General features: G+C 35.0%; 2 protein-coding genes across 2 annotated transcripts in view; one reads left to right on the top strand and one right to left on the bottom strand.

Annotated features, from left to right (window-relative positions):
- Positions 1–10,226, top strand: part of LOC126977206 (rho-related BTB domain-containing protein 1) — a 37,900-nt gene extending 27,674 nt beyond the window's left edge. The window contains exons 12-19 of the mRNA XM_050825921.1: positions 2,384–2,497; positions 3,366–3,536; positions 4,375–4,562; positions 4,658–4,715; positions 5,898–6,031; positions 6,402–6,526; positions 6,886–7,015; positions 8,039–10,226. Of these exons, the coding sequence (XP_050681878.1) occupies positions 2,384–2,497; positions 3,366–3,536; positions 4,375–4,562; positions 4,658–4,715; positions 5,898–6,031; positions 6,402–6,526; positions 6,886–6,998 (903 nt within the window). The 3' untranslated portion in view covers positions 6,999–7,015; positions 8,039–10,226. The remainder of the gene's footprint in view (positions 1–2,383; positions 2,498–3,365; positions 3,537–4,374; positions 4,563–4,657; positions 4,716–5,897; positions 6,032–6,401; positions 6,527–6,885; positions 7,016–8,038) is intronic.
- A 6,037-nt stretch (positions 10,227–16,263) lies between these two features.
- Positions 16,264–19,369, bottom strand: LOC126977210 (H/ACA ribonucleoprotein complex subunit 2-like protein). Its single transcript, XM_050825925.1, has 2 exons — positions 18,945–19,369; positions 16,264–17,535 (listed from the first exon to the last, which is right to left on the bottom strand). The coding sequence occupies exons 1-2, from the start codon at positions 19,184–19,186 to the stop codon at positions 17,304–17,306; spliced, it is 474 nt and encodes a 157-aa protein (XP_050681882.1). The 5' UTR covers positions 19,187–19,369; the 3' UTR covers positions 16,264–17,303.
- Between the last annotated feature and the right edge of the window lie 4,053 nt (positions 19,370–23,422).

Genomic DNA, 23,422 nt, shown 5'->3' with positions numbered 1-23,422 from the left:
CGCTTATATTTAATAAGTTTTGCACGTGTACGTATACATACTTCATATTTTTCTAGATACGCTATTTCAATAGTTTCTCTCGAATTATTCAGTCCATTTAATAATAAATAGAAGTAAGAAAAGAATAAACAATTTGTTATATTTAAATTGATATCACTTCTGGGATTAATTAAAATTGTAACCAAAATTTATGAACGATGCGGGTCTATTTTTTCCCAATTTCCGAGCTCTCGGACGAAACCCGAGAGTATCGAGTCCCGCGTCTTTCATAAATTTTGATTTTTGAGACTGTGATGTGTTCCACGAGGGGAAAACAAAAAGTTCATTTTTTGTTCAGAAATAACCAGCAAAACCTATTCTGGTTATGCTCCTTTTAAAATATGAGAACTGGAATAGCGACCAGGAAATCAAGACCAGAATTGAAGTGGCTCGAAGCACCTTTGGCAAAATGAAAAAAGCACTTTGTAACCGCGGTTTTGCATTTCCTTGCGCACTCGTTTCCTGCGCTGTTACATCTGGCCTATGCTTCTATACGGATGTGAGGCTTGGACTATTAAAGAAGACCTCAGGAAACATATAGAAGCTTACGGAATACGGGCATATAGACCTATGTTGGCCATTAGTTGGACTCACAAGGTCAATGTGGAAGTTTTGCGCCGCGTCAATCAAAAAACGCGAACTCATGTAAACCATCATTATGAGGAAAGTCTTATATTTAGGGCACGTGCTTAGGCACGAGGGTACGATCTCCTACAACTCATCATGATGGGATAAGTTGCCGGAAGACGAGGCGTAGGTCGCAGGAAAAAGTGTTGGCTGCGCAGCATCCGAGAATGGATAGGTATCGCGAGTGCGGCAGAACGTATTTGCCTCGCGGAGAATAAATAGCTGATGCATGAATATACAAAGCTGACTGCCAAACTTCGCTAGTTGGAGTGGCGGACGAAGAAGAAGAAGGTGCTCCTTTTGATGCTCTATTGCTCCACAGTCCACGTAAAATTTAAATGGGGGTGCCGCGGGTTCATAATAGGTTGGTACGCAATTAACCAACATAAGCGGCGTTCCTTCAAACAAATCTTGTTTTTCTCTGTCTTATTATTATGTCCAGATGTTATTTTTTTTTAATAGTACATTACTGCAGCAGCCAGCAAAAGAAAAGAGGACTTACGTGTTTCTTTTTGTTTTGTTTTTATTATATTTTCATCGGCTTCGCGTCATCCACATTTACACTATTGTCCTTAAATACTCGTACCTAGTTGTGGCCAAGGCTGGTAAAGTACTTTTCTCAAATTATGTGCGGAAATTAAAAATAAACGGCTCCTGCCGCCTCTTAAATTTCAAGTGGTGTTAAAATTACTACATCACACTTATTGTCTTCACTTGAACTCATTTTGTCAAATCCTAATTTTACAAATAAATGACGAACAACGAACAACAATTATTTTTCCGCGATAAAGTGTTCAATTGTTGTTTTAAAAAAAATAGCAATCTATTTGCAAGCCAGTTCGAAATATAATTAAGACCTTTGTTAAGTAACCTCTTTGGTTGCCATGTTTCAGAGTAAAAAATCGTTCCATTTTTCAATATTACACGATAAATATGAGTTTAATTTGTGAATTATTTCGCCTCTAAACCACGACAGATATTAAATGGATTTTCATAAAACTTTTGCCGCTGCCGCTATGTTTTTGGACAGTACAGTAATTTCAATATATTTGGAAGAAAGTAGTAAATGATTTAAAAACCTCTTCTATTTTATTTATTTATAAATGACAACAACATACATGTTTTCGTGAACTCTTATATTGTATGCTGGTGACATGGAGATCCTCAGATCTATCACGCATTCTTCTGACTGTTTTAAATTAAATCATTAATTTTAAAGAATTATAGCAAAGACCATAAGCTTATTAAATCCTGTAATATGAAGTTTTTCTGTGAGTGGATGTTATGATTTAGTTCAGTTCTAAATTACTTAATACTTATAAAAGGTATTTTAAATGTGTAACATATATCTTTTCTCATTAATCTAGAGTAACATTCTCGTGTGCAATAGTGTGACTTAAAAATTAGGACTTCAGTTGTTTCTTGATATTACGAGGATTTATATTGTCCCGTACATCAGTGGGTATTTCATTAATAAGGCGAGGAATTAGGTAAGCGTTCGTGCGTTCGCAATATCTATTGAGCGCTCTCGGTGGGCATAAACGGCCCTGAGTGACGGCCCGCATGCATACAGGTGCAGTACTTTATCCCAGTATATATTATTAAAAAAGTTTTCTTTTAAAATTGAATATTTCAACTGTAACTATTGTAACTGTATCGATAAAATTTTACAATATTACCTGCTAGTTATCTGGTGACTCTCTCATCACATCAACAGGAAATCCGTCAAGCAGCCGAGCTGTTGGGATTCCCCGAGCTAACGAAGCTGAGCCAGTTCATACTGGACAAGCATCTTTTGTTCGATAAAGGATTCATGCTACAGTTCCACACTGTAAGTACTTTTAAAGTTCTCATTAATATATTATTGTACTAGTTTTAGGTCGTAGAATAAAACGTCATCTTCACGATAAGCGCTTTATTAGAATTTACAATTACTTCACTTAATAATGTGCGAATATGGTATTAGAAGGCAACCATACTGGTCAACTGTTGAAGATCAACTAAAGTAGAATTATGGTTTTAATATTTGGAACACTACATAGTGAAAATATTTATTCATTTTATCAAAATATCATCATATATCATTGTAGGATATCGATAGAGGTACTATCGGCAAAAATTGATTCATGAATCAATTTTGTTCAAATGCTTGACTGAATTTGTATTGCGAAGTTATTATGTAGGTATTTCTAAGTCAAAAAGAATAATTTTGGACAAGTAATCACCAACATATCATATTAAATATAATCTTCTCCGAAACAAGCTGCACCGTAAGATGCAGCTTGTTGTGTTGTAAGTATTATTCCGATCGGTTCAATAGTTTTCGAAGTTAAACCGAAAGAATATATATAAGATAGATACACTATAGCGTGAGACTATTCTTGGCTTGATGAGGAGCCCAGATGACAGCGTTACATTCCAACTGGCATCTTATGTTAACTACTAACTAAAGCGTAATATGATTTAATAAAAGCCTTAATATTCGATATATAGCCTATATGCTGGCCCGACTATAAGTCAAGTCATATGGGTACGACATGGGTACCTTCAAAAAAAGCGCGACCTAATAGGCCGGAAACGCTCCTGTGATTACTCTGGTATTCGAAAAGAATGTGGGCGGCGGTGATCACTTAAAATCAAATGACCCGTACTCTCGTTCGTCCTTCGTTCGTCCATAAAAAAAATGTAAAAATTTACAGCCCTTGCCCCAGAGACTTTGCGAGATGTGTGTGGAAAGGAACATGTTCGCCGATGTTACTTTTGATCTCGACGATGGAATACATTTGGCTCACCGCGCGATACTGATGGCAAGGTGCGATCCAATGAAAGCCATGTTTCAGGGACATTTTCGGGAGAGTACTTCTAGAGTGGTAAGTTTTTTAAAATGTTATTACAGATCTAAATAAATCGCCAAGTCGAGCAAAAATAAGTGGCACGGCGGTACCAACCTTTTCTCGAAACAGTTAAGGCCATTTTTGACCCCCTATAACTTCGAAAATTTTATTTTGAACCAGTAGTATACAAAATTATAACTAGTCAAAGTTTCTTAATTTTGTCACTCACTGACTGACTGATTGACTGATCATCAAAAGTTAAGGTACTTCTAGTAGACATAGAAGCCTCAAATTTAGAATACAAGTATAGTATTAAGTGTATAAATCAAAGAAAAATATTTTGCAATTTCGGTCCAGTAATCTAGATACACCAACTGCAGAAATAAATAATTAATCCAATATATTACATATGAGATTACAAAGTTATTTATGCAGTTGGTGTTTATGTTGCAAGTTTGTGTGACACTTTCGAAAGTCACAATTCTTGAAAGGAAAAAGTTGGTATATCTATAAAAAGAAATGAGATGCCAAATTAGCAGAGAGGTGGTATATTTTGGGGCATGATTTTGATATACTTATGATTTCTTTGCATTTTTTGGGTAATCCAGCAGTTTTATAGATTCATGCCAAAATGCAAAGCTTCACAGTGCAATAATTGTGTGTCTTCTTATCTATCTTTGGAAATCTACTGAAGAAATATGTGCTCATACTCGTTGACGCTAATATTTAATTCGTAAATTAATTTTAAGTAAAGAACGTGCGAGGAATCACAACATAAAAGTGTATTATGTATCTTAATCTTTTTAACATCGGTTCAAACTGCCCTCTGATAAAAGCCTCTCGTTTGTTCAAAAAATGCAATATTTAATTTCAGATATCATTCCCTGGTGTAAAAATGTATGCATTCCACATACTTTTGTGCTACATTTATTCAGACAAAATACCAATAGTGGAACCCACGAGATGCTTGGAACTTCTTGAGTTAGCCAACCGTCTGTGTATGAATAGACTGGTTAACCTGGTGGAGGCGAGGGTTATAGATCAGCTGCAGCATCAGGATAGGTAAGAATAATTTAGTTCTCTTACCCAAGTTCCTGAAGAAATTTTCTCGTGGAAATTATAATTCATGCATTATATTGCTTACTGTTTATTTTCAGACTTGGCGATGAGGATCAAGTTGTAGAAATAGCTCTGTTTCTGCTTGAGCCAGTTAAGGTGAAGATTTTATTTACTCTAATAAAATTAGCAGCATTATCATGTGTTTTATCCTGTTATACACCAAGAGATCTGAGACTTGACGGATAACTTGTTATTTGTTACTAAACCCTATACTTGTTACCAAACCCGATGTTGTGTTACCAAACCCTATACTTTGTTACACTGACCTCTACTATATACCACTGGACTGACGGCAGAAGTGCTTTTGTGCCTATTTGATATCGCCATTTTGGCGCTGTTGGCCATGTAGCGAGAATCTGCGGTATTAAAACTATTGAGGACAACCCCAGCAAACATCGATAGATGGTGGGAAAACTATTTACAAAAAAAATTGTGTACCCTATTACATTGATTCTTGAAGTATAAATAACACGAAACGAATGAGATTAATTCAAAATGCAAAAATACTTCAGATATCTACATTTTACGTCAATATTATTTCTCTGAACACTAGCGAGTGGCGCTTCAAATAGGCAAAAAAAAATTTTCTGTCAAACATATGGAACAGCCTGTCCAATGGTATTTAAACAGGTCAGTGCTTTGTTACCAAACCCTCTTAGTACCAAAACCCACGATCAAAATCCGTATAGTACTGGTAACTATCCTATTCCTGTTCTTCTAGATGTTAAGTTATCATTTCCCATTAGATCAAAAATGTAAAAAGTTCAAAACCATGAAAAAGCGATTATTCCTTAAATCAGGGTAATTTTATTCAATATTTTTTGTATTCATATATAATATATAAGAAGGACAAACCATCGTACGGGTCACTTGATAAATAGTGACCAACACCAGCATCACTCTTTTGTAACACCAGAGGAATCACTGGTACGTTACGGGACTTGTTTGTGCATGCTACTTTTAAAGGTCGTACGGTCCTGGAAATACCGCGCAAATTATCAATTCCATAGTTTGGTGGTACTTTAGAGGAAGTTCCTTTAAAACAACAATCAGGTCTAACAGCTCTTCGGAATACTCCCCGTGATAAATTCGGCAGAAAACACAACAAACGATCGTGTCTAGGCAGCGTCAAGTGATCAAGCAGTTCTCAGAGTACTGGATCCCAACGATTCCAGTAGCTCTCTTGCCAACAGACACTCATGCTACACAAGCAATAAGCTGGCTAAAGTATTTCTGTTGGCTCTTAGTATGTACGAAAGTGTTTTTTTATAAATGCAGTTACACAACGCACACAATCTGTCTGAGTGGTGCACTTGGAGACTATGCGGTGCTTACGACAGGGTTTGCAGAGCTAAGCACCTCAGCCCTGCCTCCAGGGATTACCTGGCTGATAACAGATGGCCGCCTGTTTGGTATGTAGCACATATTGATACGAATTATGCAATATCTTGGATATACTAGGAATTTTATACATTTTAAGGAACCAATATTGTATCATCTTAATGCTCATTCCAAAATTTGGTTGTACGTAGTATTTGTTTGGACAAGCCAAAGTTTGCTTACGAATCGGTGTTCACGTTGCTTGCTGTATTTGTTATTACAACTATATATAAATTAAGGGTCAATACGTTCAAATTGGAAAACGATGATGTTGCCACACGCGGGAATGTTGAATTCACTTGATGTTAAGTGTCTGTACAAACTTGGATGAAAATTCCTTGAACAATGAACTGTGTATGAACGGTATTGGAGCTGGTTAATATTTATTGATTTTGCCGGCAGGTATGTTAAAGAGTTCGATTATTACCAGAAGTGTCTGGCGGAACAATCGAAAGAACTGAAGGACACGGCACGACCGACAACATCATTGCAAGCTAACCAACAGACTGGTTGCCTGTGCTTTACTAGTAAGTTGTTTTACCAGATAACTTAGTTTCATTTCTTATTTTTCTGTGCTATTTGTGAGTTTGTAGAAACGCACAGGCTTTTAGAACATTTAAAGAGACAGAAGTAACATTTGCTAAAGCTTGCGTAGCCATTACACACGTATGGACTGTCGTCAATCCAGGGCTAGGACTAGATATTCTTTTTCGCACTTTTTATGGGAAATTTGGTCACTGCTTCTCCTAGAGATTTCTTAAGCAACTCTCTCTTTGTGTCGTTTAGAGCAGGCGACATCTTCCAAAAGTGACCATATTTTGTCGCCCAAAGGGTTCAGATCTGGACTAGACGAGGGCCAGTCTTTAGCTATTACTCATTGTTTCAGGTAAAATTCGCAGAGAAAGTGGAGAGGCGGTAGCGGGAGCTGTAGCGGGCGAGGTACCGGACGCGACCACCGCCCTATGCCGCATTGATCCAGCGCAACCGGCGCCACTCTGACGTATGCCTTATTGGAGGTAGTATAAATTCCATTGCAGAAATTCGAATTTCAGTTTGCGTTATAGGTTGGTGGCGATCATAGACATCCCCCACAAGATGGAGCGACGATCTGGTCAAGATCGCCGTAATACGTTGGATAAGGGCAGCGCAGGACCGATCGTCGTGGAAATCTTTGTGGGAGGCCTTTGTCCAGCAGTGGACGTCTTTCGGCTGATGATAATGATGATCATAGACTTAGAATATACTAGCCTAATAAATAGACTTACTGTAACAAAACACAAAATATGTAACAGTAACATTAGATTCGCTTTTCTTTTGTATCTTGCTGTATCTCCGTTAGAGATGTTCTTCTTTCTCGCATGTTTTGTTCGTCTCTACGCTAGTGTATTAAGTTTATACAATAAACACACTCCTTTTATTATTTTGACTGCCGAAAAAATACTCAAAGTAAGCAAAAAAAGGAAAAAATCGAAAATAGTAATATTGTATCAAACTACGATATGATTAGAGTGTTTCACATTGTGTTAGGCATTCTGCGGTTGCTTCGTGTTTCCATTACACCTACAATTCGATTGATATTTTGTGTGTAGAAAGTAATATTTAACTCTGTTATGAAAATATTTCCAATATCGTGGTAATGTGGTGTGATGCAAGTGCTTAATTGATTTTAATTATTGATTTATGTTGATAATGGTATTGTTGACCGATTTATAAAATTTCCACCAAGATATGTTGGAAGCGCTAAGGTTATCAGTAGCCCACACTAATGCGTTCAATTGACCAACAATGGGACGATTTGTGCCACGTTTTTGATGAGATTGAGGACGATGATTCACTCCTCTTTTTCAACCAACCAAATAATAGCTCTGCTGTATATTTTTTATGCTTGGCCTTCACATAATCATAAATTGTTACATTTATAATTGGACAGGATAACCTGAGTCAGGTCCACTTATTTGCTTAATTGAATAAAACAATAGAAATTCACTCAATTCTTTAAAATAATATTTTAGTATTTACTTATGTAATATACGTTTCAGATCGCTTCGGACTGCGGTGCTCCTGCCAGTTTCAATGTGCTTCATGAGCACAATACTGACTATTTTAATAATATTTCACGTATACACTTAAGTGCGGGTTTAATCAAAATACAGATCGTAGACTCACATATACAAAATAGACCGATTTATTTGAAGAAAGTTATTTGTAAAGTGAAATCTTTAGGTATGTGGAGAAGCAATGAAGTGGTATCACCGTTATGGCAAAGAGATTAAATTATAATATATATTAGATAGAGCAGACAACACGAAACGTCTTAAAGTGCGCTGTGTAGGTAATTTATATTGTAAGTGTTAAATGAGACAGATATGTAACTCTCGATGAAATCGGCTCGAGTGGATTAAGGGCGCGTAACCAGCCAGAGATTACCTTGTCAGAGTTAATGTATAATCATGCATCGTGGCAGTACAATGGCGACATTAAATAACCACACGGTTGCGTTCCCGGAGTGCTTGCAGAAGTGAAAACATGAACATTAACGTTGTGCATTTTTGAATAATTTTGAATGGTTAGGAATTTCGCACGAATTGCTTTATTTTTCAATAGGTATAAAAGTACTTGCATTTATGTGGTTAAATACAATACTCATTTATTGCGCATTCGTACACAAAAATGACAATTTATATTACATAAAAAATTTAACGCTTCAGAACTATTGCAATAATTGTACATTAAAAAATTTATCCCTCAGAAAAATTAACTTTCATCCACAACCTCAATGACTGTCTTACGAATTTTCTATCAGTTCACGTGTCCTGCCGCGAGTTTAACATTTTATATCCATCCCAATAAAAGTGCTCGACGCCGCAAAAGAAGTTTTCACTTCAAAATATAATACTACTATAATATAACTATAATATACCTAATTCATCCAAATAAATCAATTTTTCATAATATCATTTCGCAACACTCTGTATGTAAGCAATCCAGCCGCCGGGAGTTAGTGTAGGCACTGACATCTACTGAAAACGTAGTGCAACCACATAAGGGTGATTAAAATTTTGTTTTCTTTTATAATTTGTTTGATAATTTCAATGTAATTTGTCACCAATGTAATTTCACGCTGTAGGTAATTACAAATAGGTAACAAAAAAATTGTACATTGTCCCCAAATTAATAATGCGCATACAGATATTCGCCACTTTTCGGCAACGCGGTCGTATTTCCCAACCGTCGGGAGACGATATCTATATAGAGAGGTAAAATGCATTACTTTTGCATAATTTAGTAGAATTATATTACAATAATAATAACAAGAGGGGTGTATAATAGGAGCTCTATATAATTCCACATAGACTGAACACGTGCAGTCGGCACCAATACTCAAAGACGACAGACTGACCGGCTACCACAGCCGACCGCCCGATTTGTTTTCGTATTGTGAACTCATGATTTGACTCCTATTTCTTTCGCACAAGGTGCAAAATGCAAGTGCATTGTTTAGGGCTCTTACGATTGAATGATTCGGGTGTTTCCGGGACTACGCCCGTTAATTTGGGAGCACTGTATATCGAATTACTGACTTCACATTAAAGTTTTTACTTCTGGCGCGTGGTCTTACCACCATTTTTTTAAGCAGTTTGTGGTTAATTCGTTTTTATATCTTGTTTTTGGAGGAAAGAGCTGTGATATAGGTTAGTGGCATCTAGAATGAGGAATTTCTCGTCCATTCTGTGACGAACGTAACGTAAGCATGCGCTTAAATGCGCGTAAAACTTTTCTTTTTAGTTATATAATAAGGCGTGCATATTGTTCTTTTGATTGTCCAGTTAATAAGCTTAGCTGATCTCGTATTCATATATGTAAATTTATGCTAAATCACATGAAACAACAGATAAGTATATTTATTTAACCTCTTCTCTGTTGATAAGCTAGCTACACTTAAAAAAATTGTCCCCTGGAGGGAGTAACATAATATAATATAACATAAGTATTAAAACACTGTAAATTATAAATTTATTTTTATAGCGAGAAATTATCAATATTTAATGATCTCGTTTCGCATGCTTTGCTGCCTGAATGGAAATAAATATTATTCATTTCAAGCACTGCGCAAAATGTATATTTCGCTAGATTTTAATTCATAATTATATTTAATCATACTATGAAGTATTGGGTTAATCATTTTTAACTTGTGTAACTTATTTTTTACTATATTAGTTTTAAACTTATTAACCTTTCCGCATCAGCCGTGCCCGCCGGCACTGGTAATTCAAAAAACAATGAGAGCGGCTGTGCCGCGGGGCACTCTTTTACCTCATCCAGTTTTCACCCTTATTAGGTGTACAAGATGGTTTATTTGCCTACGCAGTTATGAACGAGTGAATTCCCAAACACATTTCGATCCGTTACAATTCAAGGCCACCAATATTCGACGTCATAGCTTTACGGACAAAGCACTTATGTATCCACTTGTTCCCGGCCGGCGCAGCGAGCGGTCGTTATCAAGACTTTACACGAAGATCGTTCTTTGTGGAGATTTAAGCTTAATTTTATAATTAACATATACTATTCATTACAAAAACATAAAAGGAAATAAATAAAACAAGTAATTAACAATAATAACAATATTTATTTTAAAATATACCTATTTTTACACTTTTTTTCGAATGAAAAGTCTTTGTGAAATAAAAAAGAAAGACAATATGAATAATTTATACATGGTCTTATAGCTTGTTTCAATAGCTTTCAGTGACAGTCACTCAAATCACCCTAGTTATAAGCATTTTATAACTACACGTAAAATAATACACACGGGGAAAATGCCGCGAAAATGCCGGAAGCTTGCCGATCTATAGTGTACAGCGAGATCCGGAGCGCGCTGATGCGGAAAGGTTAATGATAGTAGTTTTAAGAATTATTATAGCTTACCTTTATTATTCAGCATAGGTAATAAACTTTCATAATTTGAGCAATTGCTTTGACAAGAAAATACCGAATAGGGACAAAAATATAACATAAAATGTATCTACATCCGTCTTGCAATCGCTTCTGTATCGTTATTGTTCTCAAATCATTCGCGAGACATTATTAAAACGGCTAAACTAACGTCCAATTCAGTATAAGTACAGACTGATATTGGACCAGCGGGCCTACCATGAACTCGATTCAATTGACAACCTAAAATGAACTGGTTTGCTATTTCGTACCACGACGTGATTCGAGCTATCTAATTTAGGTTGACGTCAAATCAACTGATTAAATCGCAATGATGTCAATTGAATGTCAAAAATGATATCAACTGAATCGCAAACTGATTTAGTTCGTTCATTCATTCGTACCATGAGGTAATATTTCAACCTAAACTGGATAGCTTATGTGTCAAAGTGAGCGATTCGAAAAAAGTTCCTACTTCCTTAGAGGAAAGTGAATCGTGTTGTTAATAACTTTTAAAAATAGTGAAAACATACAGAAAAGGAAAATTTTATTGATGAAAGATGAGATGAGAATACTTTATCGGACTTTTTTGTGAATCAAAATACTGAAAATAAACACCAAAAATGAAAATACTAAAGACGAAGCAGTAAGGGTCCGGACTATAGCCTGTTCGCAAGAACGAATTAAAAAAAATGTACTGTGTGGTCCTGTCAAATCAAACATCAATGGAGGTGCGTTCTTAACTCGTTATTTTTACGAAAACACCTAAGCAAATATTTAATTTGTAATTCAAAGAACTATATTTATTTATAATACTATTATTTAATAAGTACAAAAAAGGCTTAATGGTTTACGCTATAAAGCGTCAAATTATAAAATGATTTTTTAGGTATTTTCTACGCAAACAAACCGCTAAAATCATCATTTTAGGTTTCGAAACGCAACGCTAGGTTCTAGTAAGAGAGACATTTCGTTCATTCTTCTTATGGGATCCAAACGCCATTCAGTAAAAGGCACTTCATGGTACGAATTTTAGCGATTCAGTTTAGGTACCTAAATCGAACTACATTGGAATCGCATCGCTTATTAAAAGTTGATGGTAGGCCCTCAGGGATGGGACAGACCTCTTTTAGTGACGATTTCAGAAGACTGTAGTGCCATCTGTTAGTTGGCCCGAAAATGAAAGCTTTGGCAGCTGTCACTCGCTTTGAAACGTTTCAACTTATCTTTATTTGTGTTACTGCCCACTGGTCATAAAATGGCGGTTACGCCTAGCGTTTGCACATGTATGTAGTTCTCGTGTACCATTTTGCATATTTACCCTACTAAATCTATCCTGTTCTATGTTGTGACAAAATTAGATAACTAACTCTACGCGCAATTTCAACTTGGTAAAAAATTGCAATACCTACATTAAAAAGTAGAGTTAGTTATTTAATTGCGTCAGAACATTAACAATGAATTTTATAATTTCGAGCTTATATATAGTTATTTTCGGGGCCAATCTCCAGATGGCGCCAGCTTTCAAATAGACAGCTCATAATGCGTAGAGAGGGCTCTCTTTTCCCTATATATTATTATACTCTTTGTATTGGACCTATCGTAGTTGGCGGTCGCGCCTATTCTCGCACTCCCCACTCCTCACTCCAAAAAGCGGCTGAGTGCTAGTCGGACTTGCCCATGAAGGGTTCCGTAGGTAAGGTAAGTACGTAAGTTCTTTAATAATAATAAAGATATTTGAGTTGATTGTATAAAAGGTAAATTGCAGTTTACGATTGATGACGTATTTAAAAAAAATCTACTTAGTAGATCTCCACCGAAACCAATTTTAGGTGGAAGTTTGCATGGTAATGTACATTATATATTTTTTTAGTTTTATCATTGTCTTATTTTAGAAGTACAGGGGAGGGGGGGACACACATTTTACCAATCCTTTGGAAGTGTCTCTCGCGCAAACTATTCAGTATAGAAACAAAAGATATAAGAAACCCCAACATATTATTTTCCTTCCTATATAACTTTTATATTATGTTACTTGCTGCAAGTAACATAATATAAAAGTTAACATAAATAAAAGATGATGTCGCTATGTTTCGTCGAGCCATGAAATTCACATACACAGACAGTTCATAATAATAATATGTTAATATAAATTAATAATTGGTCCATTTTAATAATCATCCATTTTTATATACTTATGTTCGGACGAACAAAAGTCGGTACTTACCTATCCATACCGATAGGACGTGAATTTAAAAATAATATATTATTATGATACTACATTTCATCGCACAATATTTCAAAATATCGGTACATATTTAATATATTTTGTAGACTTGCACTTAAGATTTTATCAAAAAGTATTTTTGTAACTAGATTATTCCCCATATAATTTACAATGTAGCAGAAATAGCGAAGAAATATGGTTCGTATGCTCAGGAACAGCTTTTTGTTGAAATTATACTTCTTTAGGCGAGTTATGAAAAATGAAGAGAGTAAAATTTTAAAATGCGCGCGCATGCGTCATTCATTTTTTTTTTTGGTTTCTTCGTCCATTATTAGGACAGGCAAAGGGTTCAAGCCCATACAGCCGTATTCATTAATTAATAATTATTTGTCAAAGCCATCTTTTCAAGATTTTTACAAAATTATTCTTTCTAAAAACGTAGAAAAGCACTAGGAATAAATCATGAGAACATCTACTGAGTAACGGAGAGAATTTATCATTACTTATTTATTACTGAGTACATAAGGCCCGGTATCTACCAAAGCATAGTGGAGAGGAGGCGAGAGAAGATAAGCCGCGAAGCTGTTAGGTTACTTCCACCAGAGCGAAGAGGAGCTCGAAGCGGCACAAAATTCTATAGACAAATGAGACATCTTCTCTCCTCTCCGCTTGATCCATTCTCACCGAAGATAAGCGGAGAGATGTGGAAATAACGAAATCTGATTGGTTATCAAAATACATCTCCTCTCCTCTTCCCTTTTGTGGATACCGGACCTAACCTATAGTTTATTATAAAGTGTAATTGTGTGAGGATTTACGTTATTCAATATACTTGAGTTATAAGCAGGGACAGTAGACAAACAATGGATCTTCTGTAAAAGGAATAATGTCAAAAGATCTTTCCATGGACCTTTTGGGTTTCAAATATTACAATTAAGAATCTGTTACAAATGTTTTTAAAAAAACATAATAGGTATGTTAATTTACATTAAAACTTGAAAGTAATTATAAGAGTTTTGTTTGTTCAACGTACTTTAACTACGATCTAGTACAAAATGTATTTTATAACACACTTTTTCCGAACTCTATTGATCTCAATCATTGCACTTTGAAGCAGGGTTTAAATAAATTAACGTATTGCTTCAATTACTAGTAGGTATGTAACTATTTAGGAAATATTTCAGTTAATGTCACGGACTAAGTTAGTATAACCTTCTTATTTTAAAAACTCCACTAGGAAAAAGCACGGCATGTTCTCATGTTTTTAATTGGAGCGTTTGTTTCCTTCCCTAAAGTAGGTATTGTCGGCGCTATGGCTTTGTACTAGGCATTATACTTAGGTACTTGTGAAGGTTTTCAACAGGAGATGAGATTTGCCTTCATGTAGCTGACATGTTGCAAGCTGATTTCATATTTAGATTAAGGATTGGTCTAGAACTAGATACCGTACTACGTATGAACAATAGTTTTTTTTAATTACGGCAACTCTATATTGTAGTGTGTATTGGCTAATTGTAAAGATGCTTGTGTGCGTCCCCAATATAATTTAGAATTACGAGTAATGCCAATAAATATAGATATAGAAAAATCTATATCTCTAGGATATCCTCCTCTCAGTTTCACAAAATTCTCGGCTTAAGGCAGTATACTTCTTGTCAGTTAAACATTGTTTATGAATTCTGGTGGTTTTGGTCCAAGAATTGACCCTTGTGGTACCCCAATACTGAGAAGATTTGCCATTAGCATCGACTTTATGAATTCTGTTGTATTTATTATTAAGTCAAAAGATCAAGTATAGATAGTCCTTTTCATACCAGTGTCCTCACAAATGTCGGATATTGAACACAAGCCCAACCCTTAGTAAAGCCAATCTGTTTCATAAGAATCAGCTTTAATGAAACTCATTTCAAATATATTTTGATAAGGCATTAACTGCAATGTTTCCTATAATTTAGTTTAGTCTTAGCTTAAGCATCTAGTATTATAGTGCATATTGTATTTTGCCAATTTCGACTATTGGTTTGTAATGATCTGCCATTTTTTACCCATAGATTTTAATAAGTGTATTAAATACTTTATCTGAATAATTTGTTTTATTTTTAACTTATATACCTAAAATATGTAAAATCTGTTACAGTTTACACTATTATGAAGAAACATCTCAGGTTGTTTGTAATGTCAGTTAAGCTATAAAGTATTAACAAAATAAAATTACACCCAGGTAATTATCTCCTTGGTGGGTTACCCAACCCTGTAAGTGTAGGTATCGTCGAAAAGTCGAGCAAAAGCAAGTGACACAGCTGTAGCCTGTAGGTACCATCTTTTTTTCGGCTCCTTTACACAGGAATCCGGCTAGATTATGGGTACCACAACGGCGCCTATTTCTGCCGTGAAGCAGTAATGTGTAACATTACTGTGTTTCTGTCTGAAGGGCGCCATAGCTAGTGAAATTACTCGGCAAATGATACTTATCATTTTATGTCTCTAGATGATTAGTTGTTTTTCAGGAATCCTGATCGGCACTGCATAGTAATGGGTAGGGCGTATCAATTACCAGCAGCAGTCTCATCCCTTATTTTATAAAAAACATAAGGGCATTTCTAACCACCAATAACTGCATTATCGATACAACTAGAAGCCTTTTCAGTTACCAAGCAGGCATTGTATAAACACACTATATTTCAACTACAGCATTTATTAGTCAGTTTCTTAATTTTGTCATTCTTCTAGCAGACATGGAAGCTTCAAAGTTAGAATAGCAAAAATGTACTATGATCCAAGTTAGTCAATTTATTTAGTCCCTACGCCCTAAGTAATTACGAAATTAGCTAACCTAACATGTTATAGTGCCCATATGATAATATTTTAAAGTATGTCTTAAACAATTAGATGACTTGGCAATTGCACTAAACAATGTAATTTAATATAATATGTATTACTTGTGAGATACTTGGCCATCACATGAAAACACCAATGTGTTTGACATTACAATTTTTGTAGGTATATTTCATAATAAAAAAAATATGAATACTGCATTGGAAAGGCCCCAGAATATCTGAGTCATATGTTTATGCTATTGGAATATGAAATAAAAAAGATGAAGGGATTTAATATATTTTATTACTAAAGTATTCCTAACTTATATTATTATAAACAGAAAGTTGTATTCATTGCCACTATGTAGTTATTGATACTTTAATTGCATGCCAAAATGTACTAACACATATAAAAAACAGGTTATTAACACCAAGTTCTTGTTTAGTATTGTTTTCAATCTACCCTCAGTCTTTAGAGACTACTAGCTCACCTAACAGACTTTGCACTGTTCATAATAAATAAACTCTTGCGGGTGATATTTTGTAAAAATCCGTTCTTAGATGACCTGTACTCAGTGAAAGAAATATTTCTACCAAATTTCAAATCTAGGCCTTATGGTTCCAGAAATATTGTGATGAATCAATATATAGGTAGAAATCCGTTATATATCTTGATATATATAAATTACATGTAATGTTTGTCCGTGATGGACTCCTAAACTAATGAACGGATTTTGATGGGGATACTTCACGGAGTGCAGTTTAGTCCAACTTGAGAGATAGGATAGTTTTAATTTCGATTTGGGACCCATAAGTATTTTTATATTCAATATTTGTTTTGTATGGACATATTTTCTACAAGAGAATTTAGTGACACATGGTTTGACAGTTCCTCTGTGAAACAATTTCATTATTTCACACAGGAATACAAAAACAGGGAAATATACATGTACTACTTGTCTGTAGAATTATAAAATTTGTCACTGTAAGGCCTATCACCGACGACAGACTATCCAAGACACACTTTTTAGTCTGTGATAATAAAACCGATAGAATTATAAGCAGTAATGCATATGACTGGCAAAAGTCTGATACACAAAATATCTTCTTAGATCTGACACCTTACACGGTAGTCTACACTTGCTTTTAATTGACATGTATCATGGCGCTAGACATCTATACAATCAATCATCTATACGATCAATGCAGACTTTTTGTGTGCCGAAGACTATCAAGCCCAAAAATTTTGTCATCTGAGATAGGCGTTATGATTAAACCCTCCTCATAGAACTCTCTATCTGAACTTACGGCTATCTTATTACTATTTTATAGTGGATGTCCCAAAAGTTTAATTTCACTCTTGACTTCATCATACAAGTCCTTGTAGTCCTCATGTTCCTTGATAAGCACCATTATACATCCTCTCATTGTGCCCATAGCTGCTCCAATATCCTTACGACTTGGTGTATAGCAGTATGGTACATCTTTCTCTTCACATACAGCAGGTAAGTGACACATGATTTCTATAGGTGATATGTCCCCAGCAAAGAAGACAATTCTGTAAGGTTCAAAAGAAACTTGTTTAAAATTTATTATTATGGTTACAATACAAAGTCTCTATCATAGAAGATGATCTACACTATAGTCATTGCATTATATTTCTTCTCACAGTCAAACATTTCGTTTGTTGATCTGTCTGTTGATGTGGAAGACCATCCCAGAGTATTTCACAACCTTTCACCTGCGCAGCTACATAGAATCAACTGACAGCTTCTAAACTGATGACTTTACAGCCTGAATCTATGAGCATACTATCACCACCTTAAAGGAGGGCAACACATCTCTGCATCTTTGGTATTGTTGTTTATGATTTCATCAGGATGTTTTAGTTTCATCTGATTTTGTGTAAATTTTATATTTAAGTACATTTTGAAACATAATTTGAGTAGAACAAAATTTTTTAATTCATAATTTATCTTTTGTAGCCTTCATAGTAGTGTGGTAATCAGTGGACGCTTAGGGTTGCCAACTATACTGTTTTTCACTCAATTATACTTTTTACTGTTGCAATATGGTATGTTTATAAAGTGATAACCCTCACTTCTAGGATTAATACACAAATAAAATTTGAAAAACAAAATTTTATGAATGATGCGGGATTCATACCCACAACCTCCGGCGTTCCATGCTGGGGCTCTAACCAACAGAGCTAACCGTTCGAGTACCACCTCCCTATAAAATTCTGTTTGCTTTGTTCAACTCTCAGGTTGTGGCTTCATCTACGGGATCTACTTTACAGTTGATAACCTGCTCAACCCCAATATTTGCATATTAGGTAATTGACTTGAGATGTCGCTCTTGTAAATCTAAACAATATGTTGTGTTTTTAAAGTGATAACCCTCACTTCTAGGATTAATACACAAATAAAATTTGAAAAACAAAATTTTATGAACGATGCAGGATTCGAACCCACGACCTCTGGCGTTCCGTGCCGGTGCTCTAACCAACTGAGCTAACCGTTCGAGTACCACCATTCCTACTTTGTGTTCCCGCCACTTCAGCATTTACTGAAAGGGTTTTTTCAGTAATTAATGCTAAGTAGAGGGAGGAAAGAAATAGAGCATCTATAAATTTAATATTAAATGAGCTCCTCATTTATTTCAATTTTAGTTATAATTGTGGTGAGGCATATGAAGTTTTTAAACAAGATTGTAAATTAGTAAGTTGTGTGAGAAGTTCAAAAAAATATGTTTTTAAAACAATAAATAAATAAAATACTGTTCATTTTTCTAAATTACTGATTAATATTCTTCACAGACCTTGAATATTCTTTATTTCTCGTAAAAAAGTTTGCATCCCTATGTACGCTAGGCTTTTCCTGACATAAGATTGGTCATTGGCGTGTTGTTCAACCTATGTATCTTTCTTTTCAAGGAATATCTTCAAGTAAAAAGTAAAAATCTTACCCCTTTTCTCCTAGTCGCAGCTGTTTCTGAACAATTTTTAATCCATTTCTTATATAATTTTTGTGGCCACTTGATTTTTTTATAAGTTTGTATATCTTTTTGCTAAGCTTCTTTGGTGCCATCGGCTTCGCTATTACACTGCAATGTTCAACTTTGTCTTCATAACCTAAAGTTTCAGTTTTAATGCTTACGTCGGTTGCCTGTTCTTCTTGTTCTACCACCTCTTTTTTTACTTTCCCCATTGCTTTAATTTATCCAAAACAAAAGAAAACTTTAGGAGTCAAATTTAGAACTTCTGTTTTACCACCACAAAATACTATTACTCATATTATTCTCATTGAAAGCTGACAAATTTTTGAACTCCTCGACTGACGGCGCACGTGTTTTAATTTTATTGTTATCGTACGGGATGTGCTGTGGAGTGCGGTGTGTATCTACCAAAGAGTATATAATATTTACTCTAAGGCACAGATGACCATTTAGGCTTAGCACGCACTGCGATTAAACGCTTGCTTTTAAACGTAAGTCTGAAAACGCAAAAAAATATAACACATAGCTTTCTATACAAGCGCACGCATTAGCGACTTTTTTCAGTGACTGATTTTAAAAACGCAACTTGCTACATTTTGATCGCGGTTTGTAAAAGCGCGTTTTTTTTGTGACCCATAGTATTAGTATGGTGGCGCACGCACAGCGGTTAACCGCATTCGGTTTACTATTCAGTCTCGACTGGGCGATAGCAGAGGTTAGACGTTGTTTGCGGTGCTATTGTAAAGAGATTGTGTCATGTCGTCCGATTCAGAGACAACGTCTGTAGACTACGATAATATGTCGAAAAATATTATTATTGAAGTTGAAAAAAGGCCAGCATTATATGACAAGCCGTTGAATCAGTACAGAGATAGGAATATTAAGGCCACGCTTTGGCAAGAGGTATATCAAAATGTTTGCAGGGAATGGACAAACTTGTCGGAGGCAGAAAAGAAGAACAAGGGTATGTGTTGTGTTTTATTTTATTATTAAAAATATATTATTAAGTTATATAGCATCGTATTGCCAATTTAAAGCACCAGATCGAGATGTAAAGAAGTCGGCAAATAAATTTCGTATTTGCATCACGTCATTACTAGGACGAAGTCTTATTGGGTGTAAGTTTCATAGTTCATTGGCACAAATTTTCGTTGACATCGTTTTTTCCCACGAAGTTGTGCAATATACAGCACCCTTTTACAATGTAATTGCATAGTTCCAGTTTTGTATCTAATGGCCTATGAAAAATTCGCCATTTATTTGCCATAATACCAAATGTACATTCAACTGTCCTTCTGGCATACGAAAGTCGGTAGTTGAAAATCTTTTCTTTCACAGATAAGTTTCTGCTTGGATATGGTCTCATCAAATGTTTTAAAAGTGGAAAAGCTTCATCCCCAACAAATACAAAAGGCATTTCAGATCCTTCATTATAATTTCGTATGATTGAGCAAGCTGGTAAATCTAGATGGTTTGTTAAAAGTCTTTTACCAAAAATTGAATTTCGAAATACGCTGGCGTCACTATTGGATCCGTATGCCCCCACATCAATAGCTACAAAGCTATAGTTAGCATCTGCAATCGCAAGCAGAATAATCGAATAAAACTTCTTGTAATTAAATGATTCTGAGCCGGTGTAATCGGGTCTTTCGATTCTTATGTGCTTGCCATCTATCGCACCGACACAATTTGGAAAGTGTGTGTGTTCTAAAAACCCTTGTGCTATTTTTAACCAGTCTTCTTTTGTCATTTCTTTTAAATAAATAGGCTGCAAATATAACCACAGCTGCTTGCATGTATGATAAATAATTTCACTGATAGTTGTAGCGCCAATCAAGTATTCAAAGTACAAAGATTTTATGCTATTTCCCGTAGCAAGATACCTGTGAACAAGATATTAATTTTGTTTATTTGGTTTCAGGAAACTCAATACAAAAAAAAATGGAAAAATATGAAAGATTGTTTCGCTAAGGAATTGGCAGCTCAACAAGGCAAATCTGGACAAGCTGCTCCTCCAAAGAAAAAGAAATATGTTCATTTTGATTCAATGCTTTTTCTTATTCCTTCCATGAAGAAACGAGCTGTAACCTATTATCGCATGACTCTACTCAAGATGTTAATGTATTATCGCCAGTTTCTACTCAGGATATAACATTGTCTGCTTCAACTCAGAATTTACATTTCACTAATAACAAGAGAACATCACTACGAAAGAAGAACTGTTCTCGAGATAATTCAACAGAATATGAAAAACAATTACTCGAAATATTAAAAGATAAACAAGTACAGGACGACGACGACGAAGAAAAAAACTTTGCGCTGATGTTGATTCCTATGCTACGTAAATTAAATGAAGATCAAAAACATTATGCGAAGATCGAAATCCTTAATGTTTTAAAAAAAGCATGTTCTCATTCATCTCCACAACCCTCACAAATAGTTTTGAATCAACCATCTCAATTACAAAGATCGAAAATAAGTAGTAGTTCACCATTGTATTATCATATTATGACCAGCCACAAAGCACCTATCAGTATCAGTATTCTCCACAATCCTTATCAATGGATACAGTATATTCGGTCCAATCACCGTCAGCAACAATGCCTCCACCAAGTCCATCTCCACAGCCATCTGTAAATTTAACTCCTCAGATTCTATCAACTAAGACTGTGCAAGCACCATCTACACCAACGATACAAAAGGTGCAAATCATCGATCAAGAAATTTTGGAACCCGCTAGTGCGACTGCCAATTATTTTTTACAATTTGGAAATCAGATAATAGAAGACATGACTATGCCAAAGAGTAATCTAAAAAAATCTTATTGCTTACTTTTTATTTTGCACTTTCTTCTCTTATTTGCCGGGTTCAATGCTTTGAAATAAAGGTTATTAAATAGTTAGAAATTGTTTTCTTACCTTAAGGTGACTGAAAGTCGCTCTTCAGGTGATATTGCCTTACGAAATGAAGTGTCTTCATAGTGTAAATACTGACCCACATATTGTAATAATTTGTCAAAAGTACCAATGGACATTCTGTAGTAATTAAAAAACTTATCAGCATGCTGCCGCACGTCATTGTACATTTTGCAAAAATATCCTTTTAAATGTCTTTGATCTGTTAATGGGTGCACCCAGTACCTATGGCGGCGCTGTTTTCGGTTTATTTTTCTAGTTTGAATACCAAAGCCGCAACACATGCTGCTCGCCAGAAATCCATGGTGATACTGGAATAAAATTAAGCAAAACGCCAACCGCAGTGCGAGGTTGTATGCGGTTTTGCGTTTTCAGTTATTTCTAAACCACTCGCCGTTTAATCGCAATGCGTGCTAAGCCTTAATACTCATTGTATTTGGTTTCTTCGTCCATTATTAGGATAGGCATAGGGTTCGAGCCCATACAGCCATATTCGTTAATATTCAATAACAACGTCAACATCATATTAATATTATGTGCAATTATTTAATGAGTAAATATTTTAAAATGTGCGAATGGTATTTATGATATATGATAATAAATTGGATATAAATATAAAATAATAATCAGTCAAATAAAATGGCGAAATCCCCTGGAACTTTCATCAATATATAAGCATAAAGGAGAAAATCAAGAGCCTGATAATGACTTCACCTGTGATAAGTTTAAGTGTTTATTTTCTGATGAACAATATCGAAATATAACATTATATCATTCTTTGTAAAATATATAAAATCGCACTTGATTAAATAATATTATTTATTGTAGAGGAATTCTTATATTTTAGGTAGAAAAAATGCAAATTTTGCTCAAAAGATGAAGTTATATCGTTAGCGTTGCCGAGAACAAAAATAGCAAAAAATCTATTAAAGCTCCTGAGAAATACGTGAGTGCTTATTTGGTAACATGGCTTCATATAATGTAATATATTAATATATCTGTTTATTATTCCTAAAGTTAATAATTATTAAGTTTTACACGAATCAACTATACTTTAAATCGCGCGTAAAGATTACACGCACACACTTTTTTTCTCTCAACCCCGTCCATCTTGAGGTCCTAATGCTCTGCAATTAATTAATTGGAAGATTTGAAGAAAACATTTATATTAGGGGCTGATATATTTTGTAAAACATTTTTTTTTTTAGTTATTGAAAATAAACTATTTTCCATCTTAAATTTGCTACTGTTTTTAAACTACTGGTGATATTTTTATGGCTCTAACAAAAATAGCTATTTTATTTCTCTAAACTTATAGCGTATTAAAACTAAAAGTAACATATAATTCAGACATAAGGGATTTAATACTATATTTGTAGTGACAAACGGCCGTCAGCGGGTCTATGTGCGGGAGACGGGAAGCAGTGTGCTTTCACACTTTCACACGAGTAGGCTGTGCGCGGAGCTGTCGCAATTCTTTAAGTACCTTACAATTTATAATACAGCTAGTACCTGCTAGTATATTTTTGATCT

Source organism: Leptidea sinapis, chromosome 44 (assembly GCF_905404315.1).
Source record: "Leptidea sinapis chromosome 44, ilLepSina1.1, whole genome shotgun sequence".
Taxonomy (NCBI): Eukaryota; Metazoa; Arthropoda; class Insecta; order Lepidoptera; family Pieridae; genus Leptidea; species Leptidea sinapis.
This window is presented reverse-complemented; position numbering and strand designations above follow the sequence as displayed.